Below are 13,283 nucleotides of genomic sequence, written 5' to 3'. Positions count from 1 at the left end.
GGCAAATTAGGGTAAAATAGGAGAAATTTCTAAATCAGGATATATTTGCAAAAGAACTTAAAGGTAAGGGGGTTTTGAGTGATTAAGGCTAAATATAATTTGTTAAAACTGCGGTAGCTTGTTTCCTTTTTAAAAGCGTCAAACAAACACAATCTTTTAATAAAGGATCAATTCACCCCCTCAACTTGACACGAAATATCAAAAAAAATATTTTGGACGTTTTTGGTTCAAACAGACCTACAACTTGCGTTTTTCGGTCAAAAGACTCCTCCCCCACTCTCAGCTAAACAAGTGTGTTACACTCTCTTAAATTTTTTTGGAAAAAATTCTAAAAAATCCTCAATATTTTATTTATCTCTTAAATTAATACATAATAATTATAATTTTCAATTACATCTTTTAATTTTTTAAAAATTCAATAACTAATTTAATTTTTATTAAAAAATAAAGGATCTTGCTATTCTTTTTTCCTTCTTCTTCCTTTCCCTCTCTTTTATTCTTCTTCTTTTTTTTCTTTACTCTGACCACCACCGTTTGCCGCCGCCGCCGTCCCCCCCCACCTCCTTAGTTGAGGAGCACGCCTCCCCCTCATCTCCTCAGGCGAGGAGCTACTGATCCTCGCCTGAGGAGCAGAGCTCCTCGCTGCTCCTCATTTTAGAGGAGCAATAGGAGCAGATCTGCTCCGGAGGAGTAGATCTGCTGCTCCTGAGGCGAGGAGCATCGGCTCCTCGCGTAAGGAGCGGTTTATGACGGCCTGAGGAGCGGATTTGGGTTGTGACAGAGTGTGGTCGAGCGGTTTTCGGCGTTTTAGATTTAGATGTTTAAATAAAATAATTAGACTAATTAGGTTTAATTAGGATTTTAATTGTGTTTAATTAAGGTATTAATTGTCATTAATTAGAATTAATTAGCTTAATTAGCAATCTCACTCTCTTTTGGGTGTTTTGTATCAGAGGGGCTGATTCGAGCGAAAAACGCAAGTTGTGGGTCTATTTAACCCAAAAATGTTCAAAAATGACTCATTTAATATTTCGTGACAAGTTGAGGGGGTGAATTGATCCTTTGTTCATTTTTTAACACACAACACAAAGAGGCAGGCGCATCAGCGGATGAACCCTTTTATATCTTTTTAACTTTAACTAATATAATGATCTATATCTATATCTATATATTATATAATTGAGAGGATCAACGGAGGCTCCTCATTGATTCTCACCAAATAGAACACTTTCATCAGTTCTCACCTCTATATCTATATACTTATATAATTGAGAGGACCAACGGAGCCCTCTCATTGATTCCTACAAAATAGAGCACTCTCATTGATTTTAAACAAATAAACCATTCTCATTAGTTCCCATTTTTTCTAAAACACTTATTTAGATTTAATTATTTATTATATCACTTTTAATGTATATCAACTTCATCTCAAAAAATTTATTACTACGATTAAAAAAAATTCACTACTATAAGATAGAATTTACTGCTATAGAAAATATACTTAACAGTAATCTACTCTTTAGAAAAACAAACTTATCAATGATGGCCACTAACATTCAGAACAACTTGAATATTTACAAAATAAGGTAGTTTTTTTGTTTTATAATTGTGGACTGATTTAATAATCACTACTGGTATTTTTTTTTGTATTTTTTTTTTTCACTTTTTAAAATATTAAAGATTTGATTTTTTTAAAAGTATAGCTTAACTTAAATTAATTTGATATTCTAACATTTTTCTACATATGTGAAATAATATGTATATGTATACACAATGGCAGAACTAAATATTTTTATATCGGGAGGCCAAAGTAATATGCAATATATATATAAGAGATAACTTTTAAAAGTTGAGAGGGTCAAATTGCAAAAGAAAAAAAAGTTGCCAAAGCCATTCTCAACCAACCTCTTCCTCCGTCATTGTGTATATATAGAGACAATTAAGTTGGTTATTTTTTCTTTCGGAATATAATTCGTTTTTATATGAATTGAATAAATAAATATATTAAAAATGAAAATAAACGAAACTAAATATAATTATTAATAGTTGTGAAAATCAAGTAAAATAAAATGTCAATATGAGGGAGTTCATTGGACTCAAATTAAAAATATTACTCTTATCTATAAGATGCTATCTAAACATCTCTCAATAAAATTTTTTATATTAAAGATGATCTTTAAAATGCAGAAAAGACTACAAGAATTTTTTAATTTAAAACAATCTTATAAGAAAATATGCAGTTATCGAACACATATTTTATGATAGGAAAAAAATATAACAATTTTGATGTAAATCGTAAGATACTGAGATTTATGGTATTCGATTCGCAAAATTATTTGAACATACTAATAAAAGTAATTATTAGAGAGAAATAAATCAAATCCCGATGCAAAATACAATGTAAAGTATGTATTAATTTTTTAACAATCTTTGTATGTTTTAATAAAATCATCATTTAAATTAAATAATTTAATTTCGCGCAAACGCACGGGTTTCCGACTACTACTTATAAAATTGAGAGGACCAATGAAGGTCTTTCATTAATTCTCACAAAATAGAATTTTCTCATTAATTCTCACAAAAAAGAGCATTCTCATCAGTTTCCATTTTTTTTTGAATCACTTATGTTTAAATATATTTGCAAATTTTGAAAAGTTTGGTCATAACTGATAAAAATTTCAAAAATTTGGTATTTTTTGAGGATTTGACCTTATTTTAATGAGTGTTCTAATCTATATTAAATTCTAATCTCTACCTATTATAGTGTTGTAATCTATATTAACTCTCTACATTTTATAGTGTTAAATATATATTACCTTCTAATCTCTACAAATCATTTATTAATTTTTTAAAAATAAAATTAATCTAAAATATTGACAAATTTACATGTTATAAAAAATATTTATTTAATTTTAATGATTTTAAAATTATGCTTTATTTTATTTTACCTAATATAAAAGTTATTTTTTAAAAAATATTAATATTAAAGATCATCGAAAGGACTGAAGGAGCCTTCTCATGAGTTCCCAATTTAGATAAATACTAAATTTATTTTTAAAAAATATTATCAAAAAATAATTCTCATTGGTTTTATAATTTGAACAAAATACTTATACTAAATGTACATTTTTATGAAAACTAAATTTAAATTAAATATTTATTTAATATTTAAAAGTTATAATTATTAGCTAATTTTTAATTCTTAATATTTTTCTTATTTGTAGCAAAAAAAACTTCGTTAGAATTACATTAGTTTTCTTTTTATTGGTGTCTGTGTAATTCATGGTTATTGTTTTTTTTCGGCATTATGGTTATTTTAGGGCTATTTTTTTAAATTAATGTGACCATTCTCTTAATATGGCAGAACTGTTTTCATTTACGTGTCTCTCAGTTCCATTTTGTCAAAAAAATCTAATTAAGACATTATTATACAATTAGAATTAATATGTATAAAAACATATACGTGCTTAGATTATATATTTTTTGTAATTAAGAATAATTTATTTAAATTATATTTACATTAATTTTTCTAAAAATAGCTATGCTTGATTTTTTTTATTATAGCTAATTTTCTTACAGATTTATAAAATAATATTGGATTTTTCATATTCATTTATATAAGTGACATCATGTTTATATTAAACAAATAAAATATCAAATTACCTCGATCATAATTAATATTGTGATAATATTAGTAATAAGATAAGGTACAAATACTTGGAAAAATAGTTCAACATCATTCTCTTTAGTTTTAATTTTATAGTGTAATTCATCAAAAAATATTGTAATCTTAAAATTCAGATTATTTCAAAAAATTGGATTTTGAGTTTTTTTATAAATTCACATGTCACGTGAAACAAGGTCAATATGATATGGTATTAAAATGCAATAGAGCAAAAACAGTGTGCTCTTTTGTTGAAATTTATCAAAAAACTTATTAGAGAAATAAAGATAAAATTATACTATAAAAAATATATAAAAATATAAAATGAAAAGAATGTGTCAATATTTTAAAAAAAAATATTATTTGGATTATTAAATTAGATTTTTATTTTTATTTTAAGTTCACAAATTTAAAATATTTAATTTTAGGTATGATTAATTTTTTTATAACTATATATCAAATAGTACAAGCGTTAGCGGAATACTGTTAAGTCGTGGTTGAAATTCTTCCATAATCGCTCCCTTTCCTGAATTATATAAAAAAAATTAAAATTTAATTTATATAAATCTGATTCCGCACAAATGTGCGGGCTTACGACTAGTATTATATAATTGAGAGGATCAACGGAGGCTCCTCATTGATTCTCACCAAATAGAACACTTTCATCAGTTCCCACCTTTTTAGAAACACTTATTTAAATTTAATTATTTTTATTAAACTTTTATCATAAATTTCACTTCAAATTTTACCAATTACGAGATTTTAGTGAATCACTTTCAGAAGTTAGGCTTTTCAATTTACATCAAATTCTTCAACCCAAGAGAAAGATAAAACTTGGAGACTGTTTAATTGTTAAAATTGTATTTTCTCCAGAAACTAAACACAAGATTTAAGAGGACCCATCTTTTATCAAGCAGAGAAAAGGAGATTCAAGGTACATTCAAATTCATATTTTCTTTACTATACTTTAGCTTTCGGTGATTATATAAACATTATGTATTCAGTTCTTTTAGATTCAGTGAAAATTTATTTGTCTTCTACATGTTGATGAATGTTTAATGGCTTATTCTCTCAATTTGGAATTTAATTTTCTTCACATATTGTGATGTACATGGTAAATTTCTCCTTCATTTATGTTGTACAGGGTAAGAATTACAGGACTAGATAAATGTCTCCTTTATTTATATCATCTTATGTCGTAAGTTTGATCCAGTAACTGAAACTGAACTCTTTTTTGATATTTTGATCCTTTATTTGTTGATGTTTTCTTGGCAGTTTGTAAAGCTTCGAAAGCAATACACTCTTTTTTTTCCTACGAATAGAATAAGGTACAAGTTATTATTCCCATGAAGATTGTTGTTGATAGCAAGCAATTTGGACAAGAAGACATTTCATGAAATCTTTACTGCTGATGTATTATATGTGCTTAGAGTTATTCCTTGGTTATGTTTGATTTGTTTTTCTATACAGATTGTTTGCCAGTTACTGAGTTCTCTCTGTCTTATTTTTTATTTTTATAGACGTGTCTTATTTTTTATTTTATAGACGTGCAGTCAAGTTCAAGTTAGTTTCAGTAGACTTTTTAATTTCTAGCTTTGCAAAGCTTGTGGGAGTGAGACTTTTTCATATTGATGCTGATGTAATTATTTTGGGAGGAATTGTAAATATTAATTTTTTTAAATTTTTTACTTCTAGCTTTAAGTTGATTAATATTTATGCATAATTAAGTTTTTTTAACGGTAGAGATTATAGAAGCTTGAATTCTGGTCGTGTTAATGATTGTAATGCAGTTACTAATAACTAAGACACTGATTGATATTTAGTTCTTTTGTTGAGCTGCATATGACATGAAGGGTTTTTAGAGCTATATACTTCCTTTGAATCAAATCTGTTTATTTTTAAAATGTGTACTGATGAAAATACCATAGCATTGATCTATGAAAAATATTATTGATACTAATATTTAAAAAAAGTTATGACCCGAAGCATCGCGAGGGTTCCGTCCTAGTATATGTATATATACACACACACACACACACAACCAAATTAAATTAATATTTCTCTGTTATAAATAATATATAAACAAATCTTATTACTTATAATATATTATATTTTAAGTTTCGTAGTCTTTATATGGCCATATGTATTAGTTATTTATATTATTACGTCTTTAATATATTTTTAAATAATATCAAATGTATAAGAGGATATATAAATATTGAAAAAAAAACACATAGAATAATTCCAACTATAAAAGAATTAATTCCATATAAAATCATCATCTTAATCACGTCATTTAATAAGTGTTAAATAAAATCACCACCTTTTATTTTTTGCAAATCTAACACCGATGAGAAAATCCGGTGTCTTTTTTCTCTCAAATAAATATCATAATTTGACTAATGCCCTAATTAACACAAGAAACATCTTCGTCTTACTTTTTTCTTGTTGTTTCCGGTTGCCGAGTCAACAAATATACACCAAATTTTCACATTCGTGATAAATTTGCAAAAAAATAAAAGGTGACGATTTTATTTAACACTTTTTAAAGAACGTGATTAAAATGAAAAAACGTGTAAATGTGATGATTTTATATAGAATTAACCCAATATAAAATGATGATACCTATATAATTACAAAATTACATTCAACAATTTCAAATATAAATCATAATAAATTATAAAATTATAAACCACGTACAACTCACATGCATAACAATTTAGTATATATAATTTTAACAAATTAGTATATATAATTTTAACAAATTTAGTATATATAATTTTAACAATTTAGTATATATAATTTTAACAAATTATGGTTGGTTACAAATCCCTAGTAATCGGTGTAGAGGTTGTTCAAATCCTTCTATATCGAATAATGTGTCTTTCTTCTTAGATTTAAAACAGTAAAAAAGAAAATCATATCATCTCCCATTTATTAAGTAGACATCTCTTTTTCTTTCAAAATTATAAGTGTTTGTAAAATCAAAACTGAAATATCAAATTGTTTGATTTTCAGATAAGGATATTAAACTGTGAATTATGACTAACATAAGGCGCCTTAAAGCAATTTGCTCGGTCACGGCGAGACCAGCCGTTTATCATTACGATAGGTGCCAAGTGAAAGTGCAGTAATGTATGCAGTTGAGCTGATCGCCAATTCATACTAATACTATAATATATATTATATCCGGTTGTTTTTTATTTGAAATGGGAGATCTCTCTCAATCCTTGCCTGAACCCCCCTCCTCATGACCAACACGCCTCACTTCTATCTGCATAAGAAAGAAGATCTTTTTTTATTTATTACTTAGTCTTTGTCTTTACTTTATCCTATACTATAATCTTTTTATACTATGCATCTTTATTATTGTAGCAATGTTGCGGCTAAGTCTGAGCTGAGGGGACAAAGATGCTTGACCTGTATGTGGTAAAGTTAGGGATAACCACCTCCTAGGGTAATAAGGCAGTGATTAGATTATAGGTAAGTGTTTCAAAGCTGTGGTTATAAAGAAGTCCATGAATGATAAATTGAAAATCATAGATTGAACTGCCGAGTCGGAAAAATGGGGTGCTATCGTATAACTTTGTACCGGTTAAGTTCACGAGTTAGAGATAAGCGGATTATAAATTATACTCCCTCCATTTAGCTAATATTGTACATATAAGAAAGTGGGGTTTTTGTCTTAAATTATGGAAATAAATATACTCATATAACCCTATATTGTAGTAAATGCTTTTATAAATTGAGTCATAGTGTCATTTATTAGAAAGAAATAAATTTGAAAGATAATAGCTAATGACAACTATTGATAAAAAAAATACATTTGTCTAAAATGATAACTAAAAAAAATGGAGAGAGTAGCAATTTAATTGATTAGTTTTATACAAATTTTCATTCATTTCTATAAAATAAATTAAAAAAAATCAATTTTTAATTGCCGACTAGAAGTATCTTTCATAACGTAAAAAAAACTGAATTTGAATGTTTCACCAATTAATTAAGACATAAATAAATAATAAAATAATATAAATTGTGACATCTGATACGCTATTTACCATGCCCAGGAGCAGTATCTGGCTTCAATCTGCAAATGCCCACTGATGTTTCATAGTGTCTTTTTTCACAAACATAATCATAAAATATTAAAGCTTGAAATGTAAAGGTTGAAACTCTATTCTCATCTTTTGCTTTAAAAGTGATATAATACTCTGTGCGTAGTCCCCCTAATACACTTGCCTTCTCAATCTCCACACATTCAAAATTTGAGTTCTAAAAAAGAACAGTAAATGCATTAGGACATATAAGAACCGGTAAAAACAACACCGAAAAGATTAAAGAAAACACAGGCAAACCTCTTTCTGATTGAATTCTTCAAGTGCCATTTTAATATATTTATCAAGTTCTGCAACGGAACGCTCATTTAACTTCATTGGTTGAATCATACCAAATTCATAAACATTTGGAAAGTCGCCCATCTCAAAACCCTATGTATTTATACAAAAACAACACAAATAAAGGATTAATACTTCTAGGACTTGAAGGCTTAGTATTTAGAGAAAATTATATAAAATAATTTGGAAATTGAGGACAAATACATACCCCACTAGCATTAAGTTGTTCCATATATTTTTTCAATTCCTCATCAGTTATTTCATGTTTACCATCCGAATCGAACCACTCATCGGGTTCTTTATTAGACTCAAAAAGTGGATTATCTGTCAAAACTTTTATCAGTTATATCTGTCAAAACTTTCAACGAATAAATAAATTATAGGGTTCAAGCTTTCAAGTAAAATGATCTTGTTTAAAACTGAAAAACAGCTATATGAAATTAAAGTAAAATAAGATTACCAGGATTGCTATAATATGCTTTCCTCATAGCTCCCATTTGTTTTCTGTATTCTGCCATCTTCTTTTTATGAGCTTTAGAACGTGCCCTATTTTCAATCACCCTTGCCATAACTGACGGGCTGAGATTTGGTATATCATCACAAGAGTCGTCCTCCATAATAGGAGGATTAAGTGCCAACAATTCGTATCTTTCAACTGATATGAGAAACCTCTTCATACACTGATTTTGTTCCTCAGTACTCGATGTTTTTGTCAAATCTTCTTCAAACAAAATCAAACATCTACGGGTTGAATCAGTGAGAGAGAGTAGAGCCTGCATATATAAAAGAAAAACATATTTCAATTTACAATCCATAGGTCTTCAATTGATCATCACACCGACAATAGTTTTAATCTAACAGGTTTGAATAGTATCGAAAATGATTATTTACCCGTCTTAGTGATGGATCTCTATCACGGAGATAAAAAAATATTTTTCGACAAAGACCAACAAGATTGGCACTGATAATTGAATTTGATTCAAGCTTCATCGCTTCTAAAATGGCATTGAATAGATCTTTCGAAACAAATCTTCGGACTTCAACGTCATTTGCTAAAATAGCAAGAAGAACAACAGCAGCACAAAAAACAGAAATGTTTTTCACTGCTTCACTATCCGCCCAACTAAAAACTTCTAAACAAATTTGTAGTATTGGATGCGAGAGACCTTTGTGCTTTAAAAGGAAACTGAATATAATAAAATTTTACACATAAGCAGCAGTGATCGTAATAAAACAGAAGTTAAAGAAGCAAAGTTACCTCCCTAACTAAACATAAAGTTTACTCTTATAGACATACCCAACCATAGAGGTTATCGCAAAATCATTCAGATCCTTTAGAGAAGATGTATCCATACGGTTCACAAGCCCTGATGGTTCCAAAAAAGGAAGTCCAATATTTACTTCTAGTGATGCCATAGCAGAAAGAAGTGAGCATGTTTCATGAGTAACATCTCGAAGCAATTTCTCCGCCATGACATCCACTTTCACATCTAATTCAGAAGGCATGTTTTCGACATCAGGCACCTTTGCTTTACCTTCATGCAAATTAATAGACCGAGAAAAACAAAGAACATTTTGCACATGAATAAATAAGGGATCCAACAGCTTTTCTAGCCAGACTTCCCACATCTCTGAAGGACAAGATTTGACTAAGTAAATTAAAACTAAACGAATAAGCTGCTTTATATGCCTGAACTGCATTGACTGTATATTCTCCACCAGCGCTACTGTTACCATAACAGAATCGATATCCAAGCAATTAAAAAAAGGATTTCCAATGCTTATTGATAGGCCCAAGACTGTGTACCTGGAATCATGAACAACGGATCAAGAGTTAATTTCAATAGGCAAACCTAATTTAAGACAATAAATAAACTTGATGCTTTTCCTTCCATCCACCATTTTTTTTCTATGAAAAACCATATGTAAATACATAAATCTCAAATGGTAGCCAGTTATTCTAGGTGAGCAAACAATTATAAAACTACAAGTTGGGAAATAAAACAGACACCATAATAAAATTCATGCAAGACATGGGAGAAAAAGGAAAAGAAGAGAAGCGGGAATGAAAGAAGGAAGTAAACGACACATAAATTTTTGACAACAATTACAATGAAAGAGTTTAAACTATCTCGAAAGCACTTGGTACTTACCCACTGTCTCTAATATCAATTAACCAATTTTGCATATCTAATTTACTGATTTCTGCATACCCTTCCTTGCTTGTGTCAGTTTGAGATCCATCAGCAAATGTTACAAAACCCTTTGACAATTTGGGATTTTCTTTGCCAAGAAGAGCATGTAGCTCAACATCACTCATAGACATGGCAGCTTTTAATTTTTCAGGTAATGCTTGATTTACGGAAGGAGACCAAAGAGAATGTATGACGCGAAGCAACTGCAAATCATCAGCCCATATTTTCAGTAGTTATGGCTTCAAATAAGATAATATAAAATGACAAATAGAAAATTGTTATTTCTTATGCAAACTATACTTTTAAAAGAGGAGGGAGCATCCAGGACAGATGTGAAGCCATTGGATGCAAGCGACTACTCGTTGAACATTTATGTAAAGTTGTATATTCTTTTCTGGCTCCACTTATTTTAAGTGCCTTCTCAAATAACTTCACCGTGTGAAAAATCGACCACATAAATGGTGTCTCAGAACATAGACGAACTATACCCAGGGGTTCAGATAAATAATTATTTTGCCAGTCTAGATGCGTCCACTGCTGGCGTAAAAGTTTTAGCGACCAGGCGAAAACTTCTTGCTGTTGTTCAATCCTGCACCAAGTTAAGACACTTAGGCAATAAGCATGATATATAATCTTGTTCACAAGACTTTAAAACATAAAGTATGCTAACAGCGGGCGAAGCATTACTCGGCAGTTGAAGCCATATCAAGAAATGCTTCAGCTAGAAAAATGTGTTCACTATGATGCAAACGGCCTTCTCTTCGCATATATGCCATAGCATCACTATCAGCTTTACCCTACAGTACACGGCAAAGGAAAGAAAACATGAGATTTTCTTGAGCAGTCCTCATTAGATGAGAACAGGATGAAGTCAAAGAGAGGAGTTTGTGTCGATAGGCAATAAGCATGCTATATAATCTTGTGTCGAGTCCGGAAGCATATTCCACCGTCTAATTATGCAACAGAAGAGTTTGGACTTAAATTTAAAAATCAAACAATGCCATATTGTTTCATCTTCATTATTAATATATTTTCTTCACTCACTACTCTTATTAGCTTATTTTCAAATAACTAGCCTCGGTGGTATTTTAACACAATATTGCAGGACCCGTCAGTACGGGCGGGTTTCGATTCAGCCGATCATTTTGGTTTGGTTTATTTGGAACTTAGACATAATTAACCAAAATGAACCGAAAATTCTGTTATTTATAAAATCAAACCGAAAATTTGGGTTTGTTTTTTAGTTTGATTCACTTATTTCGGATTGGTTTATATTAGAACTTAATTGGGGATAAAATTATGTCCAAAAGCTAATCAAACCAAAAACCATTTTTATATATTATCAAACTAACCAAATCAAACCGAATCAGAATTTTCTATTGTTTTGAATTGATTCGAACCAAGCTAATTTTTTTTATTTTCTACAATAAAGAATCGAACCAAAATTTTAAGGAATTAATTTTTTTGTTATATCGAACTAGATCGATCAGTTTGGTCGGATTTTGGTTAGGTCGATTTTCAGTTCGGTTAATTATAATTTAAGTACAAATTTATGTCTAAAACCAAACTGAACCGAAAAACTAATTACTTTTTATTATCAAACCGGACCAAATTTGGTTCGGTTTTTGCACTCGTTTTCATTCTCATTCCAAACTAATTTATTGAACCAAAAAAACATATGAAACCTCATTATTCTCATTATCATTCTCATTCTCATTCCTAACCTTAAACCAAACCTACAATTAATAGCCAAACAAATAGGGAAAAAAGAAAATCATACATCACTAGGCTCCAAAAATCCTTTGAATTCTTCATTATCAGTTGCCTCAACTGATTCCCTACCTGGCATTATTAAGGATAAACATATGCATCATCAGAAAATTAGTCAACAACAACAAATACAATAAATACTAGGGTTCCAACGTTGAAATTAAAAAGGGAAAACATGAAATTACTGTGGAATTCCCGCTTTAGAGCCAGCGCTCGACTTTTAAATGCCTCCTTCATTCTTTCATGAGCCTCCTCACATTCCATATCATTACAATTTACAAGGGCTGCTCTTCATACTTCTTGATCAGCTATCCTCTGTCCATTATATTTGCTTTTGGTTTCCGGAATTTTAATGTTAGCTCAATAGCTTACCCAACCAAATCCAAAACCCAAGTTATTCTATAAAGACTGCGATATCATCAGGAAGCAAATTAGTGAAACAAATTCTCATTGGCTTCATCAGCTCAGCTGTATTTTAGCTTGTTTCCTTTTAAAACGTGACACACAATTTCCCTGCCACTGTAATTCGCTCCTAACACCTAGAGCGTAAACGAGTCGAGTCAAGCCAAATATTTAACTCTTTTATTTTTATTGATAATCTTATATATAAAAACACGGACTGGGACAATGTATATTTACGTTAATATCCTTTCTATTTTAAAAAATATAATTATTAGTTAAAAATTATTAAAATTAAAGTACTAACTAAAATAAACTACTCCATGTTAAGATAAATACTAAAATTAGAATACTAATTAAAATAAACTATTATATTAAGATAATTGTCGACAGTACTAACTAAAATAGACTATTTAAAATATTTAATTATTACTATTTAAATTATTTTTAATCATATATAATTTTATATTTAAAATTTAAAATTTCTATAAATATAAAAAATATTATTTAAAAACGTTAAACTATTAATAAATTATTTAAAATATTAAATAAAATAAACTATTTTAATTAACTACTATTTTAAATATAATTTCATAATTTGACGAGTCACGCTAATACGAGCCACGTGTGAAACACATAAAACGACACTAGTTAAAGTAAAACGTTATAGAAAAGATAGACTATGAGATCTTTTTACTTACCCATTGAAAACTAACTTGAAATAACCTTTATTAAATTATATGATAAATCTTTCATACCTCTAAGATTGAGAAAATTATTCAATGCAACCGTACAGCATGTTATTCGTGTAACAAATCATGTGGAATTTTTAATAGGCTTAATTACTTAGAAACCACCCAC

General features: G+C 29.1%; 1 protein-coding gene across 2 annotated transcripts; it reads right to left on the bottom strand.

Moving 5' to 3' along the window:
- Positions 1-7,580: 7,580 nt before the first annotated feature.
- Positions 7,581-12,564, bottom strand: LOC126671690 (protein HASTY 1-like). Of its 2 annotated transcripts, none has more exons than XM_050365485.2 (11): positions 12,209-12,564; positions 12,034-12,095; positions 10,941-11,050; positions 10,554-10,842; positions 10,212-10,456; positions 9,356-9,865; positions 8,950-9,244; positions 8,519-8,831; positions 8,267-8,382; positions 8,020-8,151; positions 7,581-7,936 (listed from the first exon to the last, which is right to left on the bottom strand). In XM_050365485.2, the coding sequence occupies exons 1-11, from the start codon at positions 12,285-12,287 to the stop codon at positions 7,715-7,717; spliced, it is 2,373 nt and encodes a 790-aa protein (XP_050221442.1). In that variant the 5' UTR covers positions 12,288-12,564; the 3' UTR covers positions 7,581-7,714. The 2 variants fall into 2 exon arrangements, with proteins under 2 accessions (XP_050221442.1, XP_055960885.1); XM_056104910.1 differs by having other exon boundaries at positions 10,272-10,456.
- Between the last annotated feature and the right edge of the window lie 719 nt (positions 12,565-13,283).

This window comes from Mercurialis annua, linkage group LG3, assembly GCF_937616625.2.
Source record: "Mercurialis annua linkage group LG3, ddMerAnnu1.2, whole genome shotgun sequence".
NCBI classification, from domain to species: domain Eukaryota; kingdom Viridiplantae; phylum Streptophyta; class Magnoliopsida; order Malpighiales; family Euphorbiaceae; genus Mercurialis; species Mercurialis annua.
The sequence above is the reverse complement of the archived record's forward strand: the minus strand, read 5'-3'. Positions and strand labels throughout refer to the sequence as shown.

Coding starts and splice junctions, on each gene's coding strand:
- LOC126671690 (XM_050365485.2), bottom strand. CDS start 12,287: ATGGAATGTGAGGAGGCTCATGAAAGAATGAAGGAGGCATTTAAAAGT. Junction 8,383..8,518: donor AGCATATTATAGCAATCCTG/GTAATCTTATTT, acceptor AAGTTTTGACAG/ATAATCCACTTTTTGAGTCT. Junction 8,152..8,266: donor AACAACTTAATGCTAGTGGG/GTATGTATTTGT, acceptor ATAAATACATAG/GGTTTTGAGATGGGCGACTT.